Source organism: Vipera berus, assembly GCF_964194415.1.
Source record: "Vipera berus genome assembly, chromosome: 2".
In the NCBI taxonomy this organism is placed as follows: Eukaryota; Metazoa; Chordata; class Lepidosauria; order Squamata; family Viperidae; genus Vipera; species Vipera berus.
In genome coordinates this window covers 1,058,631-1,086,416 of record NC_138203.1, presented here as the reverse complement: position 1 = coordinate 1,086,416, position 27,786 = coordinate 1,058,631, and the positions used below count along the sequence as shown (strand labels likewise).

The 27,786-nt window shown below is 43.0% G+C and overlaps 1 protein-coding gene across 3 annotated transcripts in view; it reads right to left on the bottom strand.

The window, feature by feature from the left end:
• Positions 1–2,760: 2,760 nt before the first annotated feature.
• Positions 2,761–27,786, bottom strand: part of SMAD7 (SMAD family member 7) — a 55,434-nt gene continuing 30,408 nt past the window's right edge. For all 3 annotated transcript variants that reach the window (XM_081319199.1, XM_081319200.1, XM_081319201.1), the window contains one exon: positions 2,761–5,333. In XM_081319199.1, the coding sequence (XP_081175325.1) occupies positions 4,795–5,333 (539 nt within the window). In that variant the 3' untranslated portion in view covers positions 2,761–4,794. The remainder of the gene's footprint in view (positions 5,334–27,786) is intronic.

The window sequence follows — 27,786 nt, the reverse complement described above, 5'->3', positions numbered from 1 at the left end:
AGTGGGAGGTGCCTTCAGCCAGTCTTTACAAAAAAGATGTTGAGAGTTTGGAAATAATTCAGAGAAGAGCAGCTAAGATGATCCAAGGCCTGGAGACCAAAACATTCAAAGAACAGCTGCGGGACTTGGGTTTGGCCAGTCTAGAGAAGAGAAGAAAGAGGGGAGACGTGATAGCAGAGTTCCAGTATTTGGGGGAGGGAGTCAAGAAGAGAGAGTCAAGCTATTCTCCAAAGCAGGGGTCTTCAAACTTGGCCCTTGTATGACTTGTGGACTTCAACTCCCAGAATTCCTCAGCCAGCATGGCTGGCTGGGGAATTCTGGGAGTTGAAGTCCACACATCTTAAAGTGGCCAAGTTTGAGGACTCCTGCTGTAGAGATTAAGATTGGGCCCCACCTTGATTCTCTTCCACGGGACCTTGAAGGACCCCTTGCCCAATGGCCTGGGGACCCCCAGACTCATACGGAGCCCGTCAAGTGGTTGGTTTGATTGTTATCACCGAGAGGTTTATTGAGTCTTGTATTCGTGGTTTTATTTCTATAAACCACCCAGAGTCTCTTTGAGTGAGTTAGGTGGTCGTGCAAAAGTTATAAATAGCAATAACACTTGGACTTATATCCCGCTTCACAGTGCTTTGCAGCCCCTCTCTAAGCAGTTTAGAGTCAGCTTATTGCCCCCTACAAACTCCGGGCTGTGGACAGAGTTTGTTCCAGGGAGTGAGTGAGGAAGGAAGGAAGGAAGGAAGGAAGGAAGGAAGGAAGGAAGGAAGGAAGGAAGGAAGGAAGGAAGGAAGGAAGGAAGGAAGGAAGGAAGGAAGGGCAATAATAATAGCACTTAGATTTATATACCACTTTACAGTGCTTTGCAGCCTTCTCTAAATGGCTTACAGAGTCAGCTTATTGCCCCCTACAAACTCCGGGTCCTCATTTTACTGACCGCGGAAGGACGGAAGGCTGAGTCAAACTTGAGCCCCGTCATGATCGAACTGCTGGCAATGGGCAGTGAGTTAGCCTGCCACAACTGCATTCTAAGCACTGCGGCACCACAGCTCTCATAAATAAATGAATTGTGCTGTTTGAAACGGAGATGAGCACCGGCCCCTAGAGTTGGAAACGACTAGCATGCATGTGCGGGGGAACCTTTACCTTAGCTAGCTATTTTGGCGCCTTCGGATCGGGCTGGACCCCTGGATACGTCCTTGGGAGTTTTCTTGGCAACCTGTTCAAAAGTTGTTTGCCATCGTCTTCTCCTTCCTAGGGCTGAAAGGGAAGGGCCGGTCCCAAATAGCCCAGCTGGCTTCGTGCCCCAGGCAGGACTAACCCTCCAGGTGACTCACCTGCTCTGCCTTGAACCCCTGCACTAAACCGACATTTAGAGGCCTCCTTTAATTATGACCTGAACAAAAGCGCTGGAGTCTTTTCAGAAGCTGGACAACAGGAAAACACAAGTGCTCTAAATCCGGCTGGCCTTGTTTGTCCTATAAGCAAGATTATTGTGTGTGTGTGAGACACCTTTGCAGCCCTAGTGTTTGGGGGCCTTGTGGATGCCACCCATCCCAGTTTAAAAAGTCAGCAAGAGCCCAGGAGCTGAATTTTTCCACTTCTGGAAATAAATGTCAGCCGACCCCAGAGGGAAAAACCAAACGCATTCTTGCATTTCGAAGCTGGGCTGGAATTGGCCTGAAAACAGCCTTATCAAGGTTATCTTCCTGTTACCCGGGAGTTTTAGAAAGAATTGCAGACTGTAAACCTTGAGCAACGTGTGCGATGACTTTGTGCTTCCTTTGCAAAGGCAATACTCGTATTTAGGTCCCCGTCTTTTTAGAAAAATGGGAAAAAAATGTCTTGCCACAAAAAGTAGGTTTTTTTTCCTGAATGTGGGAAATCCTCAACTGACGGCAATTGAATCCAAAATTCCTGTTACTCAGACATTCATTAAGCGAGAGTTTTGCCCTGTTTTATGACCTTTATTGCCCCAGTTGTTAACTGACCATAGCTGTTAAGTTAGTAACCTAGTTGTTAATTGAATCTGGATTCCCCATTGACTTCTTGTCGGAAGGTCATAAAAGGGGATCACGGGACACACACACACACACACACACACACACAGGGACACCTCAACCATCACGAGTTAGTTGCCAAGCATCTAAATTTTGATCAGGTGACCACGGGGATGCTGCAATGGTCATTAAGTGTGAAAAATGGTCGTAAGTACACTTTTTCCAGTGTCGTAACTTTGAACCAGGGGTCCTCAAACTTGGCCACAAGACTTGTGGACTTCAACTCCCAGAATTCCCCAGCCAGCCATGTCCACAAGTCTTAAAAGTGGCCAAGTTTGAGGACCCCTGCTTTGAACGGTCACTAAACAGTTGTGAATTGAGGACTACCTGTACTGTCTTTTCCTTAAGTTTTCATTGTATAAGGGTTTACCACAGGGGTCTTCAAACTTGGCCCTTTTATGACTGGTGGACTTCAACTCCCAGAATTCCTTAGTCAGCATGCCTGGCTGAGCAATTCTGGGAGTTGAAGTCCACAAGTCATGAAAGGGCCACGTTTGAAGACCCCCCCCCCCCGGTTTACAACGTTGATGTCAGTTTCTAGGTTGATGAGAAATGGAAATCTTTGCAAATAACCATCTCTCTTTTCTCTCTCTCTCTCTCTCTCTCTCACACACACACACACGCACACACACGTCACTTAGCCTTGTGCCAAACCAAATCCAATGCCCTTTCAAGCACAGGCTACCATAAGAGAAAACCGCCACCAATTGTTAATTTTTATCTTTTTTTTTAATTTGGCATTTTGTTATTTGCATTTATATTAAAGCAAAGTGCATCTTTTCTTATTTTTCTTGTTTATACACATTGCACAATACATAAATAATGATGCTTATAAAACGTCTTTGTATTTACAAGTAATAATATATTTATATATAACATAAAATACATTTTTCTTTAATAAATCTCAGGGTTTGTTTTTTTTTAAAGAAGTCTGTTGTTATTTTTCCCCCCCAAAGCACTCCAATGCTAAAATTCCAAGGGCAATGCTTTTTCTTCTTCACTTATTCCTTTTTGCATTTAGAAAAATAGCTTATGTTAAGGTCTAAACGTGCTCACTGAGCTAAGAACAGTGTAAAATTATCATACTAAGTGTATGAATTGAAGGAAAATACTAACATACTAACCAAATGACTGCAGCTTCTGGATGCAAACAGTTATTATCTTAAATCGGATCAAAATAGGGGGCAGGGAGAGAATGCTGAAATTCAGCTTTGTCCGTTGAAAAGAGAAGAGGGGGTAGAAAGTCTGCAAATCTATTTGAAAAGCCCAGGCCAAATATTATTATTTTTTGGGGTGGGATGAGGTGGAGTTTACAGGCATCGTGATAGCCAAGCCCAGAAAAATGGCTATTTCTTTCCCAAACCTGTGCGGCTTCTTCTTTTTTTCATCCACAAGGTCGTTCAAAAGATTTAAAGTTTCAGGTAGATATAATAAAGGAAGAAAGATGCCTTATTTGCACCCTGTTGGCTAAAATTCTGCATTTCTGCATTACCTCCCCACAGTGACTCTTTGATTATTGGGCCAGGAACCATGCACCATTCTGCCTAACCTTCCTCATCGTGGCGGAGGAGCTGGTTAGATTTATTTAATTTATTTATATTTCATATTTCAGCTCCCTCCCTACATCTCTCTTACAACAGATGGAGTGACTTGCAGCAAGGTAGAGAGATCCACGTGGTTCAAAGTTTTCAGAAGGAAGGGATCTGGTAGGGGTTAAAGAGGACAGAAGCGATGCAGAACCATTTATTATCTGGTTCTAGAACGAAATACGGGTAGTCCTTGGCTTTACAACCAAAAACCTCTGTCCTTAAGGCAAGACAGTTTTAAGTGAGTTCGGGCCCATTTTGTGATTTTTTCCTGCCACAGCTGTTAAGGGAATCAGCTGTTGTTAGTAGCCTTGCTTGTCAGAAATTTTGCCAAAGGGCGCTCCCAGGATCACACTTTGCAACCGGTCGCTGAACGAATGGTCGTTCAGACGAGGACGACCGGTAACAGCTTGCAGGAATCTGTCCTACCAATCTCCCTTGCGAGCCCAACAAAACTCCAGACCGGCCTCCATTTGTGGTGACTGAAGGAAACCAGATCTTGGTGTATTTGTGGCACTTCTAACCGTAGATTGATAATAAGGTCTGCTAAAATAAGCAGAACATCCCAAGTGTGCAAAGAAGGTGTGTATTTAGCGGGGAAAACACAGGATTCTTCTGGATAGAAATGTGTGAGCCTTTACAAAGGGAGGCAAGAAAGACAACGCAGCCTGAATTCAAGCTGTGAAGATGGCAACCTACAACTCCTGCTCATTAAGGATTGATTGAATCACAGCGGAAAAAGAAGCGAAAGGGTCTTCTCTTAAAATCTTCCCCAACCTTCCTTCCTCCCCGGGACTCTCCTCTCCCTTCTGGGTTGTCGGTCATCAAATCAACCCCCCCATCCCAAAATAAAAAGACAAGAGAAAAGGAGTGGGAGAAAGAAAAGAGAATCTTCCCATAAGCTATTTCTCAAAACAGAACAAACAAACAAAAAATGTTTGCACACCATAGCAAGCACTCAAAAGGAAACGTTTTAGCAGCAAAGTCATTATAAAATGTCTCTGTGGAGCAGCGGTTCCCGAGCTGGGCCCCTGGAAGAAGGGCGGACTTCGATTCCCAGAACCCCTTGCTGGCCGGATGGAATTCTGGGAGTTGAAGTCCACTCTTCTTCAGGAGGCCAAGCTCGGGAAGGCCTGCGGTTGGGTCTCGAGTCATCGGTTATTAAAAATAATCTCCAGCCAGCACGGGCAACTGCTGATGAACTGTCTGGTGTAGCAGTGGCCCCAACCTTTCACAAAGCTGATCTGCACCGTGAAACCGGTCCAAGGTTGCTGCATGAACTCGTGGTCGTTGGGCCTCTGCAAGCTGTAGGCTTTCTCGTAGTCGAAGGCTTTGATGGAGAAGCCCGGAAACACTTTGTGAACCAACAACGTCCTGGAATCCGGGTTGTCCAGTGTGGCCGACTTGATAAAAATCGGATAACTGCTGCGGTTGTAAAGCCATACGCCATCGACTTCCTTGCTCAACTGGATGCCGTAGCCGATCTTGGCTCGCACCTTCTGCACCAGGTGGTTCTTATTGTCCGAATTGAGCTGTCCGAGGCAGAAGCCGTTCCCCTGAGGTAGATCGTAAAAGATATCCAGGGAAGGTTCATGGACCGAATACAGGCGCCCCACGCGGGTCTTCTCTTCCCAATAGGCCACCACGCACCAGTGCGAGAGATCCCCGGGCTCCTGTAGAACTTGGGAATCTGGGAGACAAGAGAGAGAGAGAATACCTAAGGTTAATCTTACAAAAGGCCAGCCTTTGGACGGAAACAGATTAGCAGGCCTGGATACAGGAAGTCCTCGACTTGTGACAGCCGTCTAGGGACCAAGGTTATGACGGGCCCATCCAGAAAATAATTATGACCCAGTTCTGAAGTTCCAAGCCCCTCCCCCGTAGTCACTTCACTGCAACCAACTCGCAGTCACGTGACCCCAATTTAGGATGTGTTTTTTTGCTGAAAATCGGCATTTATTTCCACTTTGCGACAAAAACACCCAATAGGAAACAATAATTCACTTAACAACTGCTTAATAAATGTTGTTTGCTTAATGACCACTGCAAACAACAACAACAACAACAACAATAATAATAAATATTATTATTATTATTATTATTATTATTATTATTATTATTATTATTATTATTATTATTATTATTATTATTATTAGGTCAGTCTCGTGGGTGGTCTGTTTTATGATCATCATGACACATGTCCATAATGAGTATGATTGTTATGGTCATAAGTCGAGGACTATCTGTACAATGGACTGGGTTTTTTTCCCCTCCCCATAAACGTAATTTACTTAACGATTGTGTTAGACAAATTCAGAGTTACAGTGAATATAGAATAATAAATGATGTGACTTGTAGCAACACCATTGTGAAAAGAGATCTTAACGCCATTTGTGTCTTAAGAGATTGTCTCTCCCCTCCTGTTACAATGAACTTCATGCTTCTCAAAACCTTTCGAATCAAAATGGAATCAAGTGCGAAATGTCAAGACCATATCCATTTCCAAACTGCACTTTAGCAATTATCCCAGAAAACTGTTTTAAAAACACATTTGTAAAAAAAAAAAGAAATCCTAGCGTTTCTGCTTTAACTTGGCCAGATTTTCGCTCTTTCCGTGAAAGTTCAATGGTGACTTTCGTCTTAGAACAGTTTCTCAACCTTGCCAACTGGAACATGCGTGGACTTCAATTCCCCAGGCAGCCTGGGGAATTCTGGGAACTGAAGTCCACACATGTTCCAGTTGCCAAGGTTGAGGATCCCTTCCGTAGAAGATGATGCAGGGATTGCACTGTCTCTTTCCAGCACTTAAGAGAAATATTTGGCCACTGGGCCTCTTAACTTGAGGGAGGCTTCAGGGCCTTACTCACGAATCCTAACGATCAGATGCGAACAAGGATTTGGGAGTGAACAGACCCCAGTTCCATGTGACCTCTTAAACCCTCCATAAAGATGGAATTCTACACCGAGGGATGAACTGAGAACATTTACTCGAGATCCAACTTTGCAGCAGCACTATCCGCTTTCTCCCAATTGCCAACAATTTATATTATTCATGGACCGAGGCCAGCCAAATCAGTTGTGAAAGTAACAGGCGAAGACGCAAAACTGCTTTAGGCTGTGGTATCTTCTATATGCCATAATTCTCCCACCCACCCCTGCAAAATCTCACACACACACACACACACACACACACACACACACACACACACACACACACACACACACCTCTTCTCTCTCTCTCTCTCTCTCTCTGCAAGGCAAGTCCGCAAGTCCTTGCTTTCAGTTCAAGCCAAGAGTAAATTAATGGCAGATAACAGCTTATCAAAGCTAATCAACCACAGATGTCCTTTGTGGCGTCCAATGTGTGTAAGTGGAACCGACAATACAGCCTAACAAGCACCCAAAGTTTGAGCATGTGATTATGGGCACACCGGGGTGGTGGTTGTAAATGGAGGACCTGACGTAAGTCACCTTTTTCAGTGGTGTTTTAACTTAGAACAGTCACTAAACGAAAGGTTGTAAACTGAGGACCACCTGATTTAGAGGCATCGCTTATGCCTAATTTCTTGCTCATAAATTAAAAAAAAGTCAAAAATTAAATTGTGGAATTCTCCTTTCTCACCAAAGCCCTTCCCTTTTTTAAACTATGCTTCGCGTTAAAAGAAGGGGCAAAACAATTATTACAAAGTTCCCTAATGGAAATAAAAGGCCGTACTCTTCTTCAAATCTGGAGGCATCGCTTTTCCCTGATGATTAATTTTATAAAGCATTTTTAAAGAACCAGAAAGGAACAGGAGCTTTGCCAATGTTCGCAAGGATGATTTTGCTGGAGGAACGGTCCAGTTAGAACAATTAACCAGTGGAACTACCTGCCTCCAGAAGCGGTGAATGCTCCAACACTGGAGGTTTTTAAGAAGAGCCTGGACAGCCATTTGTCTGAAATGGTATAGGGTTTCCTGCCTGAGCAGGGGGTTGGACTAGATGACCTCCAAGGTCCCTTCCAACTATTATTATGATTATATTATTATTTGCCCTTCTGCAAATTTTCAATCCATACACTAGTGAGTAGCCTAAAGATTTCCAAACTGCCTTTCACCTGTTATTTATTTACTTATTCCCAAAGCAGGGTGAATCAGAATTCCATCTAAAAATTATTTAGCTGAAGGCAGAAAATTAAAATTGGTTTTCCTCACGGTCCAGGAAGTCCGCCGTATGCTTGAAAATCAGGCCAACAAAACAAAAGAGCAATCAATACAACTTCTATCCTAGACAAACACAATCAAGTCTATGCTGGTTTTATTTATTTATAGCATTTTTATCCTATTTTTAGTCACAGAGATTCACAGAGCGTCTGACACAAGACAAAATGAAAATGGCTGATTTTTCATTCACACAGGTAAGTCTGGAAGACACCACACCAAAGGAAAAAGGCAAGAGGAAATAATAAAAAAACCTCCAAGGTGGAAACACAGTTCTGACACTGGGCAATGAAATTTGGGATTATATCAAACATTACGGGCAGTTAATTTCTTTTCATGCTTGCTGGGGAATTCTGGGAGTTGAAGTTCTCATATTTTAAAGTTTGAAAAACACTGATTTAAATGAATTGCTAGAGCAAGACTTGGGTGTTGTTTTTTTTGGCTCTCCCCACTTATTATACTTTAGTGCCCACACAATGTTGCATTGGAGGATGGGAGAACTGAGCAAGGCATGGTAGAAGCAAACAGGTTTTGCACTATACCGCCTTTAACCACACTCTCCAAAGAGTCTGCAAAGTGGACAGGGGGAAATTGGTTCAACATTTCACTTCTCATCCAAGAAGCATCTTCCCTTCTGGGTATATTTTACCCAGGGTGTAAATGGGGCATATTTGTGCTGAAGGCTTTTGGGAGCTGCCACGAACATCCTCCAGATTCATTCTGACCTTCCCAAACCTGCACTCGTGCCCCTAGCAATTCTCAGACAGACTGATCTCAGTTAATTTTCGGATTATCTTAATTAACTGGAGCCAACATAAACGGCAGGGCTCCCTCTGGGGTGTGTTTGTGCAGGAAGGGAGCAGGAGACAAACTTTCATTATAAAGTTCCCCTAGAACAGGGGTGGGGAACCTTCGCCCTTTTACGACTGGTGGACTTCAGCTCCCAGAATGGGGAATTCTGGGAGTTGAAGTCCGGATAGGATAGGATAGGATAGGATAGGAGAGGAGAGGAGAGGAGAGGAGAGGAGAGGAGAGGAGAGGAGAGGAGAGGAGAGGAGAGGAGAGGAGAAGAGAAGAGAAGAGAAGAGAAGAGAAGAGAAGAGAAGAGAAGAGAAGAGAAGAGAAGAGAAGAGAAGAGAAGAGAAGAGAAGAGAAGAGAAGAGCTGGAAGGGACCTCGGAGGTCTTCTAGTCCAGCCCCCTGCTCAAGAGTTGCCAAAGTTGATAAAACTAATCTAGGCCAACGTAAAAGTTAAATGAGGTGCACTTACAATAGAATAACAGAGTGGGAAGGGACCTTGGAGGTCATCTAGTCCAAACCCACCCACCCACCCACCACCACCCCTTCTCAGGCAGGAAACCCTATAATATCATTTCAGACAAACGGCTGTCCGATCTCTTCTTAAAAACTTCCAGCCTTGGAGCACTCACAATTTGTATCAATACTTTTCAGATTGTCTCACCACTCACTATTCTAAAATTCACAGCTGTCTAACCTAAGTTACCTGGACATCCACCTGCTTGCATGCAGACAAACGTCAAGTTTACAATTCAAGGGGACTCGAGAGCAATATCTTATCTCTTGCCTACTTTAATGAAAACACCTTAACACCCCCAAGTGTCGCTTCCTCAGTTGCCTTCCACTGCACAATGGGCCACTACTTCCAATTGTGTGGGAGCCCACTGCACAAGTTATTGCGTTATCCAGGCCCCCACAGCTGGGCCATTTGTTCAGAAGCGAAGACCACATTAGTAAACGCATCATGAGACAGAAGATCCCATCTTATTTACATGTCAAGCTGCATGCAATTAGCATAATTTGCTAATCATTCTGGAGAAAAAGAGGGCAGGCGACAAGCTGTTGGATGCTGCATTCAATCTGTCTTTAGTTTAGCTCCACTGAAACGCGTTGGCTTCAATAGTGAAAAAAAAAGTATTTTTACTTCTCCCCCACATCTCAATAGACGGAAAAACCTTCAGTCTTGGACTTTCAAAGGGTTTTTTTCCCCCCTGAAACACCAAATGAACGTTGTAGGACACTTCACTTAAATCAAAATAAATCCTGCTGCTAAGCATCTGGAAAGGTATTCTCAAATCAGGGTTGTGAATTACCAATTTTCACTACTGTTGAGGCAGAATTATTTCCTCCAAAATCCAAGAAACCTATTGCTTATCTACTTCCAAGCTGATTTTTCTGCTCCAATGAATGAATATTTGTGCAAACACCTGTGCAAAGATTTTCAATAGTTGAAACAGGGGTCTTCAAACTTGGCCTTTTTATGTACTTGTGGATTTTGAGTCCCAGAATTCCTCAGCCAGGCACTCATGCCTGGCTGAGGAATTCTGGGACTCGAAGTCCACAAGTCATAAAAGGGCCAAGTTTGAAGACCCCTGAGTTAGACCCTCAAACCCTAATCATGCCTAAAAGAGACCTTATATACTGCTCTTAGATATGATGCAACAAATAAAAAATACTATGTTCATTCATAAAAGGATGACGTCTAGAACAATCACAAATCACCACTCACCCCTTTTTAATATTGATATTAAACGTCCTATCTTTAATAATTCAGCCCAATATATAACTGAAATTTAAACATTACCCACACAGCATTATTTTAAACCAGGGGTCTTCAAACCTGGCCCTTTTATGACTTGTGGACGACAACTCCCAGAATTCCTCAGCCAGCATGCTTGGCTGAGTAATTCTGGGAGTTGAAGTCCACAAGTCATAAAAGGGCCAAGTTTGAAGACCCCTGGTCTAAAGAGTGTTGAGACTCCTTAATAGCAGTGACAATCTCCTAAACTGGATAGGATGGGTCCAAATTTGGTGTGGTGGGAAAACCCAGCCCATGATAACCCAATAATAAGCCGAAATAATAATAATAATAATAAAGTTGGAAGGGACCTTGGAGGTCTTCTAGTCCAACCCCAATGCTCAGGCAGGAAGCCCTGGATTCTATTTCAGACAAAATGAATTACCACGTAACAGACTACAGGTCATCCTTGACTTACAATCATTTGTTTAGTGACCGTTCACGAAAGTCACTAAAATGGCACTGGAAAAAGTGACTTATGATAATCTCTCCAATGTTTATGTGACCAAAATTCATGCGCATAGCAACCGGCATTTATTTACGATGGCTGCAGCATTGAGGGCCCTATGATTTGCGATCTTCCCAGTTTCTGACAAGCAAATAGGAGAAGCTGGATTTGCTTAACGACTATGTGTTTCACTTAACAACTGCAGCAACTGGTTGAACAAGTTATTGAGTCAAGTTCATAAAATCAGGCATTGCTCCCTTAACCGCCTGGAAATTCTGGTCCCGATTGATCGTCGTAAGTAGAGGACTACCTGTATAATCTCTCTTTAGGCCAAGGGTAGGCAACCTGGGCTCTTTTATGACTGGTGGACTTCAACTCCCAGAATTCCTGAGCCAGCCTGGCTCAGCTTGGAAACCTCTCCCTTTCCCCTCAGCGTGGCTGGCTCAGGAATTCTGGGAGTTGAAGTCCACGAAGTCATAAAAGAGCTAAGCTTCCCTACCTCTGGGTTAGGAGCTATTATAGCATCTAGTATCTTTATACGGTACTAATGAAATCTTTAATACCAGCATTCTAAATCAAACGTTATTGAATTATTGTGTCTAAATAGGCCTCAGCATCTACAATTTTGCCACTCCAAAAGCTAAGCCTAGGAAAGAAATCAGAGCGTAGGAAAAAGTTGTTTTCTGAGGTTGATGGAGTGAAAAATGGCAGATAATTAAAATGATTGTTCCATGTTTGGCTGGAGTGCCTGAGATGGTGTAGTTGCCATAGGCACACGGAGAGCTTTTCTCCACCAGGTAGAATCTGAGTGGGACATCTGAACCACTCAACAGGTGGGGTGGCCCATGGACAACTCCACCCCTAATGCACTCCCAACTAATGTGACTTAGTATAAAAGTAAACGCAGGACAATATAGCTTACTCAACCAACCATAGCTAAAAATACTGGCTTAGGGTGCTATATGAACCCAACCAAACTCACCTATTAGTCCCACACTGATTAATCTTCCAAAGTGTTACTCAATCAAAGATCAGGGAGAAAAATAAATGTCTAGACGTGGTATAAGGAAGCAAGACCTTGAATCTTCCTGAAGATTTTAAGAAGCCCAGAGCTGTGGTAGGGCGACTTTAACTTCCTCTTCCAATTCATTGATACTAACTCAATATGACAGGACCCACTCTTTGATTCAGTAAACATCAGGGTGAAGTTTTATTTTTATTACAAATCCTGTAATATCCTTGACCTCCTGGGGTTTCCCATTACTATCCCATGGCAAGAGTTGTTGTGGCCTTAAAGTCACCATTCAACGTAAGGAATATCTGCCGCTTCTTTGAGAAAGTGCAAAACAGAGGAATAACCTTCTTATCCTAGTTTTTTTCAAAAGACCACCACCCTTATTTTTCTTCCACCAGCCAAATGTAATTGTTCTTTCCTATCTTGGTCTCAAAAGTGTTTCCACATCTCCTATCAGTGCCTTCTTTTGAGACCTCTCGTCTCCATTCATCATGAGAAGCCACTGAGCTACCAGAATCTATGAGTGGGGGGCGGAAAAGCCAAGCTGTTAATCATAATTAGGATGTTTCAATTGTACACACATAACTTCCATCATGACTTGGGGGAAACACACAAACACACATCCATACCCACACTAAAGATTCTACCTTAAAGGTATGGCTGGCGTGATCAATGTTGTTGTTGTCATTCCATTCCATTCCATTCCATTCCATTCCATTCCATTCCATTCCATTCTATATTCTATTCTATATTCTATTCTATTCTATTCTATTCTATTCTGTTCTGTTCTGTTCTGTTCTATTCATATTCTATTCTATTCTATTCTCCGTTCCATTCTATATTCTATATTCTATTCTATTCTCTGTTCTGTTCTGTTCCATTCCATTCCTATACAGAGAACAGGTAAACATGGTCTTGATTTTGCCCAGGTTGCTAAATACCACAGTTAATTAATTAGCAAAGAGGAAGGGCATGTAATTACAACTTGAGGAATGGGTTGGGAGGGTTGATGGAACCCAAGGGACCCCTTTAAGCTTCTATCTCTTTATTTGACAGGGCTGATGACCTGCCCCATGACGAAGGACTTGGGCTGGCCCACCAAAATGCCCGACGAAAGAAGAAATAGTTAAAGCAGAACAAGCAATGGGAAGTGCAGAGAGCGAAGCTGAACCCTCAGAGGAGGAACAAGACAGGTGCCCACAGTCAACCCCCTGGGATCGAAGCCATGTCCATGGCCACAGGGCCACCTGGTCACTGTGAAGAGCTGTCTCCACACCAGCCTGATGGAAGAAGACCCCTTGGCCGAGGGAAGGCCATCCGGATGGCTCTTTTGAGTGAGGAGGGGGAAGGACCACCAAGTGGGGCAAATGCAAAGTAGAGGAGATCTTTAGTTGAATAGTTTTTCTTTTAAAAAAAAAACACACAACAGAGCCAGACCTACCAAAGGAGGAAGACAAGGCTGTTGGAATTAAATAATTAGGCTGGCCGTATACCAAACAGCATAGAGGCCATTTACAGTAAATATTATGAATGGATCTGGCTGGGTTTCTTCATTCTCTCTCTCTCCATCCCTCCCTTCCAAAACCTTTTTTCTTTTTCCTGAGCTAAGTAGAAATTTGGCCTCCAGACACGACAGTACTCTGTAATTTGCATGGCTGATGAAGTCTATAGCCTGCGACAGAGACGTGGAGTCAGTTGGCTTTAGTCTAACCACCAGAGACAGACCGGGCAGCCTACTTTAGTGTGTGTGTGTTTGTGTGTGTATGTGTGTGTTTTCTAGCTGCAAAGCAAACTCATTCAAGGTCTGCACGGCTCCGGCCCGCTGGCTTTTAAAGAAAATACAATTAGGCTTCAAAAAAAATAAAAGTTTTTTTTTCCTCCTCCTCTCTCCCTCCCTCCCTCCAGCATTCTTCATCTTTGGATTGTTTGCAGCAGCAATAATTGATTATTTGTCATAATTAGAGGGCAACGGTAGCGAATGAAGCATTTGTGAATCAATTTTTGTTGGCTTTTCAAATATTCTTGTAGACATGTATGGAGATGGGGGTCTTTCTGTTCTGGACCCCCCTCTAAGTAATATACACACAGACAATTCTTCCCAAAAAAAATGATTCTAGGCACCCTGTGCTTATTTACACATTATTCTAGTTCCATTAACCTGTAACCTAAAGCATTTACGTGCCCCTTAAACCTTGCAAGGAGAAAATTGTTCCATCTGATCCTTATATTGGGAGACATGAAGACATCAACTTGGGGAAGACGTTTTGGACTTTCACGCAGGATGAAAAAGACTGTGCATATTTGATTCCTAAAAGTGGATTTTCCCCAAGCTTCCACACAGGTGGGCCTACAACTCTGAGAATCTCCAGCCACCTGGAATCTCAGAATTCTAGGCCAAAGTATCTAGAAGGTAAGCAGGTTGGAATGACAAGAGTTGGAAGGGATCTTGGAGGTCTTCTAGCCCAACCTCATACCATTTCGTTCAGACAAATGGTTGTCTAACCTCTTCTGAAAGGCCTCCAGTGTTGGAGCACCCAGAATTTCTAACTTCTGTCAACAAATTTCTCCTTAGTCCTAGGTTGGTTCTCTCCTTGATTAGTTTCCATCCGTTGCTTCTTGTTCTGATGGTGAAGTACAGCTAATCCTTGACTTAGGGCAGGGGTAGGCAACCTGGGCTCTTTTATGACCGGTGGACCTCAACTCCCAGAATTCCTGAGCCAGCCATGGCTCAGCTTGAAAACTTCTCCCTTTCCCCTCAGCATGGCTGGCTCAGGAATTCTGGGAGTTGAAGTCCACCAGTCATAAAAGAGCCCTGGTTGCCTACCCCTGCCTTAGGACTACAACCGGGCCCAAAATTTCTGTTGTTAAGTGAAACATAGGTTAAGTGAGTTTTGCCCCATTTCACGACATTTCTTGCCACAGTTGTTCAGTGAATTACTCAAGTTGTTGAGTTAGTAGCCTGGTTGTTAAGTGAATCTGGCTTCCCCATTGACTTTGCTTGTCAGAAGGTCGCAAAAGGGGATCACGTGACCCCCCCTCCCGGGACACAGCAACGGTCATAAATATGAACCAATTGCCAAGCATCTGAATTTTGATCAGATGCAGATGACCGTGGGGAAGCTGGAAAGGTGGTTAACTGTGAAAAATGGTTGCAAGTCACTTTATTCAGTGCTGTTGTAACTTGGAACGGTCGCTAAATGAAGCCGAGGACTATCTGTAACTGTCTGGGGAAGGTTGTTAAGTGCCTTGGTAAGGCCACACTTGGAATACGGCATCCAGTTTTGGTCACCACGATGTAAAAAAGATGTTGAGACTCTGGAAAGAGTGCAGAGAAGAGCAACAAAGATGATTAGAGGACTGGAGGCTAAAACATACAAGGAACAGCTGCTGGAATTGAGAATGTCCAGTTTAAGGAAGAGAAGGACAAGGGGGGACACGATAGCAGCCTTCCAGTATCTCAGGGACTGCCCCAAAGAAGAGGGAGTCAAGCTATTCTCCAAAGCGCCTGAAGGCAGAAGAAGAAACAATGGATGGAAACTATTCAAGGAGAGAAGCAACCTAGAAATAAGGAGGAATTTCTTGACAATCAGAACAGTTAATCAGTGGAACTACCTGCCTCCAGAAGTTGTGGATGCTCCTATACTAGAAGTTTTTAAGAAGGGACTGGACAGCCATTTGACTGAAAAGGTCTAGGGCAGGGGTGTCAAACTGCCGGACCGCGGGCCAGACGCGTCATCCGGAAGCCACACCCACCCCATTGCCAGCAATGGCAAAACAGTCACGTGATGTCGTGAGTTTGACATGTCTGGTATAGGGTTTCCTGCCTGAGCAGGGGGTTGCACTAGATGACCTCCAGGGTCCCTTCCAACTTTATTATTATGATTATGATTATTATTATTATTATTGTTGGTATTATTTATTATTATTATTATTATTATTATTATTATTATTATTATTATTATTATTATTATTATTCAGAACAAACCAGAGTCCAGCAATGTACAAGTGGGCTACTGATCTCTGGAGGAACGAGACTCTGCAAATGAGGAGGGTTTCCAGAAGATCTCTACAGATTTCAAATCAAAACCCAGCAAGCAGTACATTTATAAGGCCTACTCAATGCCAATAAGACATAATAATGGGTCCTAAGAGGTATTCTTTCAACAAAAAGAAAAGCCTTCCATATCTAAGACCAAAATTTGTTTTATTAGCTCTCTGACAACCCTGTTCTAAATGGAACAGTGCTGTTGTAATTTCAAATAGTCCCTAAATGAACGGTCGTTAAGTTTAGGACTTACTTCTACTTATGGGCCACCTCTTTTGGTGCCCATGGGCTCCTTGCTCCACCTGATGTTTTACATTTCTGAAACATTCTTCTTTAATTAAAGGTAAAACCAACCCCTCATATCAACTTACATACCTCAAAACTGGTCCCTCAAGCTGTCTTAGCAAATAAAACAAATAAATTTTGCAGGGCTGCAACCCAGCATCTGAGTGAAAAGCACCATTCACCTGTCCCCCGAAACATCAAAGGTAACCAGGAAGAAGAAAGAAAACCATGTGAACTTACAAGCTAAGCAGAGTGAAAGCCGGCAACTCTCCAAGGTGTGTGTGTGTTGTGTAGCTTGTGTTCCCACGGCGGCCAGATTGTGAATGCACCCCCAGCCAATTCTTCAAATGCCAAGCAGCCCCAAGAGGCTGAACATTTTTTTAAAAAAAAACCACAACATTTTGTGACCCATCTAAGATCCAAACTAAATACATCTGAGATGTATTTTCCCCTCAGTTTCATTGAACCTGAAGACTGACCAGGGCAGCAGAAACATTAAGTCATCGTATTTTAAAACTGTTTATTCCTTATCTTTTAAGAAAATAAGAGCCTGAATATGGCATTTGTGTATCAGAGTGAATTCTGAAAGATTTCTCCCTTGGGAAAATGTAGCTGATAAAAATCATCTTCCAGATCATCAGGCAAAGCTTCCTAAACAAACAAATAAATCTTGCGGGTTTTTTGTCTGCTTTTGAACTTTTGTAAGGCTTTTTTTTTTGCAAGTGAGATGCTGCCCGACAACGAGAAACTAACTGTTGCCCCATCCTTCCTATCTGACAGATGACATTTCTAAACTTTGTTCACGATACTTGCCAAGATGTCTATATTAAGAAGGCTTGCAAAAGGCAGCCAAAACCCTAAACCCTCCCCTTCCTAAACAGAGTGTAGCAATTACAGATTAATGCCAAATATTTAGCAGCCTTCATTTTGCCTCCTCCCCTGCAGACGGCTACGCTTGAATTGCATACGTCTAATTTTAAGGGTGGGAGCAAAAACAACAAAAAGGGGGGGGGGAACAGAGGAGAGAGGTCATTTTAGAGGCTGCACACGGGAATCGAAACTTCTCCGCTTTTAAGACCCCAAAACTTGGGGTTTTCTCCCCCAAAGACTCTCAAATAAAACAGCTTTTTTTCTCCCCCACTCCCCTAAGAGAAAACAGAAGCCAAGAAGCATTTCTCTTTAAAGATAGGCGGAGAAGTTATTTCTAACACACAGTTTTTTGGATTCGTGTCCCTTATTATCAAGGATGGGTAGAGCAGACAGCCCGCTGGACGTTTACTAAAATTGCCGACCAGTTGGGTTCTGTTCCCGGATTTGATCCAAGGAATCTACTACCCCGTTTGCCCTTTCCCTCTGCCTGCCTCCGTTCCTTCCTTTACAACCTAACCCTCCGTGTCTCCTCTGGCTGGGCCTTTACTTAGAGGCAAAACCAGCATCCCGCGCCAGTCTGGAGACAGGCTGCAGACTGCAGAAGTTAATCATTATTCTGTCTGCCTTGATAATCTAATCACTTCTGTGCCTAGCGTATACAGAACAAGGCAGGCAATTTTCTCTTTCTCTCTCACACACAGACACACACATACACAAACAAGGCAGGCTCAACTGCCTTCGCCAAGCTGGTGCCCTCTGGACCGGGGGTCCCCAAAGCCCGGTCCGTGGACTGGTACCTGGCCGCGGCATGCCGGCAACCGCTCCGCACAAACAAGCAAAGCCCCATCCGTGTGATGCAGGCAGCACACAAAACCACGCACCCTCCGGTCCGCGGAAAAACCTCTGTCCACGGAACCGGTGGTCCCTGGTGCCCCAAAGGTTGGGGGCCTCTGCTCTGGACCGCTCTCCTGCAGACCGGGAATCGTGGGACATGTAGTCTGAGCACGTCGGGAGGGACACCCGAATGGGGAAAAGAGGGATTTGGGGAGAACAGTCTGCAGCAAAGTTGCTTCCTTTCCCCCCCCCCCTAACTGGGAGACTGGTCCCCACTCGGCCCTAAGATTGAAAAATGGAGAAGGAAAGAGACTCTTCCTAAATTAAAGGGAGGCTGCATTTATGATTTCCCCAATCTGTTGGCACTCTTCCTCCTGAACGCACGGAGTTAACAAGACTTAACGATTCTGACATCCTTGAAAGTAATTAATCCTCCCTGCATTCCTGGGAAGCTAATGGCACAAAACAAAGCATTGTGAGAGGAGTTTTTTTTTTTTAGCTTACTTTAGGAACAGGCTAGGCAGCACTTTATTTTTATTGCAAAACCATCCTAAAGTCTAGGAGCGTAGCTGATCTTTTTTGCTGCTAGTAAAAACAGGCACAACAAGGGGAGACACCAGTTCCTTCCGTCTTCCTCTCCACTCATCCGTTATCTAGGGCAAGGAAGCCCACGCGATACCCCACCTCCCCTCTTCAAGGTTTTTAACTACAACTCTCATCATCCTTCGCCATGGGGAGCAGAGAGTCAAGTCCTATGCAGGGGTATCAGGACACCTAATCTCAGCTGGGATTTCTCCCTCCAGCCAAGGCGGCTAGCCGAGATAAAATTCCCAAGGACCATTAAAAACAAAAGCCTATCAAATCTATAATAAAGCCCAATGAAATGCCGTTGTTCTTCAGTGGCCCCGTGGCCTCGCCTCTCAAGAGTTTGCCCAAATTCATGTTTGTTGCATCCATGCCACTATCTAACTATGTCATCCCCTTCTCCTTTTTGCCTTCAATCTTTCCCAACTTCGGGGTCTTTTCCAAGGAGTTAATTAAAGGCAGACAGGTTAGCAAATAAAGCACAGGTAACTCATCGTGTTACAACAGCAATTGGGAGTGGACTTTCCACTGCGGTAGGATTGCAAGATGCAACGTAACGTGACCAAATTGCTTAGCAATGGCAATTCCAGCTTTCTCTCTCTTGTTGCTGTTGTTAAATGAGAACCATGTAGGTTACTAAGCAAGGACAGGTGGGAAGAGGCAGGAGTCTAGGCAGGCAGGCGGGTGGGTGAGAGCAACAGAGTGCAAAGAAGCGGTAAGGGTGTTGGGTAAGTCTTGAGAGTTATATGGCTGTTGAGTATGAAGAAACTTATAAGTTGACCAATTCTCAGTCGTTGCTATATAGACTGGCTAAGCAAGTTTCAAACCAGGAACTGCTTAATTTACAGTCCAATTTCTTGGCCACTCTATTTCACTAGCTCTCAATTACTATTACAGCACAGTGAGGCTCACTGAACTCAATGGGGCTGCCCAAGGAGACTGCAGGGATTGCATTAAAAACACCCTAATCCAGGGGTCTTCAAACCTGGCCACTTGTGGACTTCAACTCCCAGAATTCCTCAGGCAGCCGGGCTGAGGAATTCTGGGAATTGAAGTCCACAAGTCTTAAAGTGGCCAAGTTTGAAGACCCCTTGCCCTAACCTAAGCTTTTGTTTCTCATGTTTTGCCGGGCTCTCATCTGTTTGATCTACTTGATGACACTGAAATGAGAGCAGGTGATCAGTCTTTTGATCTTTTAATCTTTTTTTTCATCTTCCCAAATGACTAACATTAGGGTCGGGCTGCCAGCGGGAATTGTCCATATGTCCGCAATCACAGAAATGTTATCTTTTCTCTCTGCAGTTTTTGCTTCACAAATCTTCATGTCCAGTAGAAAGTGATTATAATGCAACAAACAGCCCTTAAATCAGGGGTCTTCAAACCTGGGCCTTTTTTGACTTGTGGACCTCAACTCCCAGAATTCCTCAGCCAGGCACGCTGGCTGAGGAATTCTGGGAGTTGAAGTCCACAAGTCATAAAAGGGCCAAGTTTGAAGACCCCTGTCTTAAATCAATGAATTTATCTATTCTGACAAAAGATAGCCTCCAACAGATCTCTCCCACAAATAACTGGGAGACGGAACTGAACCAAGATCTATAAATGGCAACCAGAAGGAAACAATTTTGTCTTGCTGCTATATATTTGGCTAAGGAGGGACATCTAATAAATGAAAGAACATGTGAGTAAGAAAAAAATAATCTGTTCCAGCCATCTAAAGTGCATTAGCTTGAGGAAGTTTGATTGAGGTAATTTTCCAATATTCATCCTTGGTTAATCTTTATATCCAATCAGGTCTGCTATGGAATTCCTTGATACCCTTAGTATTTCTAGATTTACTCTGGAAATATCTGCATCCATCTATCTAGTCCCACTGATCCTTTGGGAGGTAGAGGAATAACTGCAATGAACTCTTTAACACAAATACGCATACGTATTGTAGAACAGTGTTTTTCACCCTTGGTAAAACAGACGAAGAACGGCTGCGGGACTTGGGTTTGGCTGGTCTAAAGAAAAGAAGAAATAGGGGAGACTTGATAGCAGTCTTCCAGTATTTGAGGGGCTGCCCCAAAGAAGAGGAAAGGGTCAAATTATTCACCAAAGTACCAGAGGGAAGGACGAGAAACAACAGTTGGAAACTGACCAAAGAGAGAAGCAGCCTGGAATTAAGGAGAAATTTCCTGAGAGTGAGGACAATTAACCAGTGGAACAGCTTGCCACCAGAAATCGTGGGCGCTCCGTCACTGGAGGTTTTTTAAGAAGAAACCAGTCACTTGTCTGAGGTGGCATCCTTTCCAGTTATCTTTAATGTACTGGAGGAAAGAGCATCTTCTCTCTTCCTTGGTGTGTGTTAAGATTCCTCTGGAATAGTTTATAGATGCCGCTGAACCTTGTGATCTTGCTCAAGCTTCTTGCCATTTGTCTATCAAAACTTGCTGAAAGTTCCAGAGCATCAAAGAGTATCTGTAAATTAAGTCCACCCACTTATCATTCCAAGGAGTGATACAGCCCCAGGCCATCTTTAAAAGCAATCAAGTGAAAGCTCTTTAGACGTTCTCGGCTCAGGGTGATTGAGCACAAGCATTGCACCAGAAGTTAATCAGCTTCTGCCCAGGTCTGACAACCACGAAGCTCGCCATAAAATGAACCTGGAGCTCTTGAGAAGGCGGATATTAAATTACGAGACAACAGAGCCACCATTGAAACTTGGTGCTGCCTCGATTAGGAAAAAGATTTAGCTATCCCTCCCAAAAATAAAATAAAATAAAACCTACTGCCAACAGGTCTTCAAACAAATTGCAGGTAGTCCTCAACTCACAACAGCTCATTTAGTGACTGTTACATCACTGAAAAAGTGACTTATGACTGTTTTTCACACTTACGACCATCGCAGCGTCCCTGTGACCACGTGATCAAAATTTGGATCCTTGGTAACTGGTTCATATCTATGTCCCAGGATCACGTGATCCCCTTTTGGAAATCTTGATGAGCAAAGTCAACAGAAAAGCCGGATTCACTTAGCAACCGGATTACTAACTTAACAAGTACAGCGATTCACTTAACAACTTTGGCAAGGAAGGCTGTAAAGTGGGGCAAAACTTCGCTGTCTCGCTTAGCAACATAAATTTTGAGCTCAGTTGTGGTCCTATGTTGACGACAACCAGTACCATCAGGACTAACCCACGGGTATTTCATCCACGTGCAGATTATATTCAGGTAGATCTAAGTTGTAGGTATAATTTTGCTTAATTTGAATAAACAAATAAACGCTCTTTTTGAGCGAGCGAGGAGAACCCAAGAAAGCAATTTCTGTTCTCCAAACAGATATCCAAGTCTCAACCTCCTACCAACGGCGCTTTAGTCAACCACATTTTACACGGAAACTTCTTTCCCAATGTAATAAAAAAAATAATGATTGATGATAAAAATGTAATTGACAATGATTAACAACGAAAAGGAAAAATCAGCCCAGCAACTCAACAGACTACGCCTAACCCTCCCTTACTGGCATGTAGCAAGCATGCCACTAGATCTAATGCAGTCGAGAAAATAAATCCATGTTTTCTTCTTTGCGTTTGTATACATTTAAGTGGAATTTAGCCTTAAAATTCCTGCCAAAGCAGAACTGCGGCTGGTGGTTTTACATTTTTTAAAATCACGCCAGGAAGAAAAAGAGGACAACTAACTGGATGAAAATGTCTCATTTGTAGGCGGTTTTGGGACACATAAAGCAAAATTTAATAAGCATTATGAATTAAAGGAATTAAGAACAGTTCCTTCACATCTGCAAAGATTGCCTTCTGTAAAACGATTTAAGTTGGCAGCTGTCGCTAGGACAGCAATTTTTATCAACATCTGTTCTAAAATATATATATGACTGGTGGACTTCAACTCCCAGAGTTCCTGAGCCAGCCATGCTGAGGGAAAAGGGAGTTTCCAAGCTGAGCCATGCTGGCTCAGGAATTCTGGGAGTTGAAGTCCACGAGTCATAAAAGAACCAAGGTTGCCTACCCCTGGACTCGAGATCTAGAAGGATCTCTGTGCAGAGCTTTTTAAAGGTTGTTTGGGGCTTTATTTTTCCCTATTGCCATTCGTCCCTCCTAACGATTTTCCCCGGCGTATCCTTTTCAAATCCCAGAATTCCCCAGTCAGCTTGATTGTTGCTGAGAATTCTGGGAAGTGAACACCATACATGTATATCTGAAGTTTGGTTGACTTGGTGACTCTATCTGAAACACTGAGAATGGGGTACGTTCCCCCTCTCAAGGGTGGATCATATGTACAAGCTACACAAGTAATGATATTTACAAAAGTCTTCCGGAAATAGAGAAAGTGAATAGAAAAGGGTTTTATAAATAGAATAGAGCTGGAAGGGACCCTGGAGGTCTTCTAGTCCAGCCCCCTGCTCAAGCAGGAGAACCTACACCATCTCAGACAGGTGATTGTCTAGTCTTTTCTTAAAAATCTCCAGTGATGGAGCACCCATGATTTCTGGTGGCAAGCTGTTCCACTGGTTGATTGTCCTCACTGTTAGGACGTTTCTCCTTAATTCCAGGTTGCTTCTCTTTGGTCACTTTCCAACCCTGGTTTCTCTTCCTTCCCTCTGGTGCTCTGGTGAACGACCTGGCCCCCTCCTCTTCTTTGTGGCAGCACCTCAAATACTGGAATGCTGCTATCATGTCCCTCGTGTTTCTTTTTTTCTTTAGACTGGCCAGACCCAAGTCCCGCAGCCGTTGTTCGTAGGTTTTAGCCTCCAGGCCTTGGATCATCTTAGTTGCTCTTCTCTGAATTTTTTTTCTAAAACTCTCAACATCAATGTAAGCAGGGATCCGCTTCCTTGATTCACAAGCGATAATTATTCCCTTTGTTATTGTTACAGAAAAGACCACCTCAACAAATGTCTAAACCACACCTTCCCCAATATGACAAATTCGTGCGTATTGGAGCTGCAGAGTTTACAATTCTAATTCAACAGAAGAGCCATTTGTAGCTCAAGAGTTGAACTGTGAAGTCTTCGGTGGTCTCTAAGCTTGGCTGTTTTCTTGCAGATGTTTCATTATCCACATCTTCAGAAGATGGGAAGATGCTACCTAGTTGGCCAACGAAAGGTCTGCAAGGAAACAAATGCAAAAAGCAGCAAAGACTCCACAATTCTAATCCCACATGATTTATTGTTATATGAGATTTCCAAAGGCCCCGCTAACATTTGCGTGTGCTGCAAAACATCATTTTCAAACCAAATTGTGTAACCTTTTCATGAGGGGTATTAAGTCAGCTCTTAAGTAATGGGCGAGTGGTGCAGGACCCAGGTCCTCTAAAAGAGCTGAAGACGGCTGATTATTGCAATGAAAGGTCCAATCAGCATCTTTTCCTTTTAGCAGCCCATTTTAGAGACACGTCCATTCCCAAAGGTGGAGCTAAATTTTCAGGCCTAAATGCCTGATATCTAAAATCCACTCATTTGCCACTCAGTACATTTCACCCAGTTTAAAATTATGTATGGAGAAATTGCAGACCTAACAGTTGAAAAACAAGACACAGTTTCAAAATTGTGCCGGTGGGCATAGGTGGAGGAAAAAATAAAATAAAATAAAGAGAGCCAATGAAACAAGCCAAGTCACCTCGGTCTGTTCAAAAGGTCTAACTCAACTCTGTGGCGCAGTGGTGCCTTGCTGTGTTTTGACAAACCTTCCCATACTGACATCTACAACCCCAGGCTTCCATTATTGTTATGAAAACAAACCAACGCCAAAAATGGAAGGGGAAAAAAAAGTCAGACAAGAAACGCTCTTTGCTGTCTTCTCCTACTACAGCAACCCTTCTGTGTGTGCAGGGAGCCAGTTTGGCGTAGTAGTTAAGATGCTGACTTAGAAAACCCAAGAGATTTCTAAACTTGCTTTAGGCATGAAAGCCATCTGGGTGATTTTGGGCTGATCACCAGGAGACTGTGAGTTCTAGTCCTGCCTTAGGCAAAAAAGAAGGCTGGATGATTTGGGGCCAATCACCAGGTGACTGTGAGTTCTAATCCTGCCTTAGGCCTGAAAGCTGACTGGGTGACTTTGGACCAAAATAATAATAATAATAATAATAATAATAATAATAATAATAATAATAATAATAATAATAATAATAATAATAACAACAACAACAACAACAACAACAACAACAACAACAACAACAACAATAATAATAATAATAATAATAATAATAATAATAATAATAATAAAGTTTTATAATAATAATGTTGGGAGGGACCTTGGAGGTTATCTAGTCTAACCCCCTGCTCAGGCAGGAAACCCTGGCCTATACCATTTCAGACAAATGGCTGTCCAGTCTCTTCTTAACCTCCAGTGTTGGAGCATTCACCATTTCTGGAGGCAGGTTGTTCCACTGATTAATCTCTCTCAATCAGTCCAACCCACCCCGCAGGGTTGTCATGGTGGGGAGAAAAGAGGGGCGAGGAAAGTTTTTTATTTATTTAATTAATAAAATTCACACATCGCCCATCTCACAGTTCAAAGCAACTCTGAACAGCTTATACACTTATATATGCTTATATATGCTCGCTGCCTTCAGTTACTTATAAAGTAATAAAGGCAGGATAAAAAACCTAATGAATGAATGAAATAATAAAATAAAATAAAATGTTACTTGGCTAGGAAAGACTTGGTTAAGTTTCTGATTTGTGCTCACTAAAGAAAGGAAATCAGCTCCCTAATCCAGCCAAGAAAGCATCTGGTCCTTGATGCCTAGTCAAATTAGATGCAAATGCAAAATTAAAAAGATAGCAATAAAAGTAATACTCTCATCACCGTCTCATTCTTTCACGTATCAGCCGCAACCTGCCCTTCAGTATCAGTCAGATCCAGACATCCAGAACAACTGGGTCTGAACAGATAACCAAAACCCAACAGGAACTAGGACTGGATATCGGATTGTCAACTCCTGCATTCCAAAGGGCAAAATTTGTCTTGCACTTGAGGGGAGACTGGGATTACAGTACAAAAGCAAAGGGCCTAAGCTCATCTGTGTGCAATAATTGCATGAAATTAAATGGCAATTTGCATATCATTTTCACGAACCTAGGATGGGCTAAATTATCACTGATGTGCATGTTGTGATGCATTGGTTTGGCTGAATTCTCATTCTGAAAGCTTCAAACTGTAAAGAGGGTCCCTTTTTACCATCACTGGTAGACTTGAGATAAAGCCGAGATTTATCAGATTTTTTTAAAAAAAAAACTTAGTTCAGAGACTCTTAAAATAAATATAACACTGAAACCAGAAATCTTCCTTTCGGTTTGATGGACAAGGATCTTTGAAAGAAAATTTGGAGTTTCGTTGCTATTTACGTGGACAGCAGAGAAAACCTTATATGCACAAAGAGAAGAACATGGGAAGAACAGATGGCAAAGATGGTGAATTAGCCAAGATGGCAAAATTGACTGTTTTTAATTAAAGATAAGAATTTATGTCCTTTTACGTGGAAACCACTTATGGACTTCGCGCTGGAAACTGAAAAAAATGGAACTTTGATTTTAGGTTTGATGATTACAATGACTTTGTTGTTATTGAAATGGCCTGAAATACTGAGAAATGTAATACAAGGCTTAGGCCCAGGTTACTTGTAGGACCGTCTGCTGCCAGGAACGACTTCCCATCGCCCGGTGCGCTCACACAGAGAGGGCCTCCTCGGGGTGCCGTCCGCCAGAGAATGTCGGCTGGCGACCCCCAGTTGCCCCCACCGCCTTCTTTGTGGGGGCACCTGCCTTGTGGAATCAGCTCCCCCGGGAGCTCCGGATGGCCCCAGATCTCCGGTCCTTGCGTCGTGACCTCAAGACATACCTTTTCCAACAGGCCGATCTGGACTGATGATAAGCGTTTTTAATTATGTTTTTAATGTTTTTATTGGTTTTAGTGGGGCTTTGTGATAGTTTATTTTTTTTAATATTTGTATTCTGTATTTTATTGTTGTTAGCCGCCTTGAGTCCTTCGGGAGATAGGGCGGCATATAAGTCCCATAATAAATAAATAAATAAATACAAAAGGTTGAGGTTGTTAATTTTTTTTATACCTTACCCTATTGAAAAAAGTCACTTTTTCCCCTTTCCTTTCCCTTTTTTTCTTCCAAGTATTTCATCTTTCTTCTTTAACTTTTCTAACTTTTCACTTTTAGTTGTATTTCATCTTAATAAACTTCATTTTTTTTTTTAAAAAAAAAAGCTTCCAACAGTGGGAACACCTGGAGAAAAAACCTTTGGATTTTGACTTCCAAGTTTTTTTTATCAAGGATCCGTACACAGGATTTCACAAATGTTGACTATCACAGCTTGACTATGAATTTCCAAAACAAACTCATCCACTTGATCCTAGACAGAAACAGAAAACTCGGCTCCATCTGTGACTAATCTTAGCCAGGCCATCTCAGTATCTCATTCTTATCAAAGGCTAGTTTGGAATTTATCTCTAATGTGGGTTGACTTCTCAGCAGATCTGTAAACACTTTCTAGACACCTCTCTGGAATCCAAGGCTAGCTGGAAAAATGGGAAAACATTAGGATCTGGGTGAGTTGATTGCCTTGTCCATCTTAACCTAACCTCGCTCTTCCTAAGTAGTCAGAATAACAAAATCCTACAAAACAGCAGGAAGATTTAGGATCAAGGTCACTGCTTTTTCTCCACGAAGAGGGAGACAAAGAAATGAGATTATGTGATCATTAGCAAGGGGGAAAAAAAACCCCTCTCCACGTTTGCTCAACCAAGGGGTTAATTGCAGATTTTTTGCAGACACGTAAGAGGCCAAATCCACCAAGAAGGCCGTAAAAGTTGCTTCCTTTTGTGTATGTGTGTGTGTTCTGATAGGGGGGGGGGGAAAGCTTTCAAAGGAATTCCTGGAAAAAAAAACCAAGAAAGAAAAGCAGTATAGTTCCACGCTTTTCAAGGCGAATGAACACACGAAAGTGCTTTAAGGGGAGATGAAACAGGGATGGATTCCCACCCACCCACCCACCCTCCCCTCTCTCTCTGCAAGGTTAAAAGGGTAACCGAGCAAATTTTTATGAAGTCTTTCCTTTCTGTCTGTCTCTCCCCCTCCTCTCAAATCCGGCTCCACCGCCATCATCTCGTTCTCCCCCCTCCTCTTGAAACCGAGATAATGACGCTGGGTGGGAACCAACTTTTCAGTCTCAGCAGCAACTTTTAATGGCCTTTTGGGGAAGGAAAGGGAGAGAAAAATGCAAGGGGGGCGGGAAGAGAAGATTTCTCAGTAAGC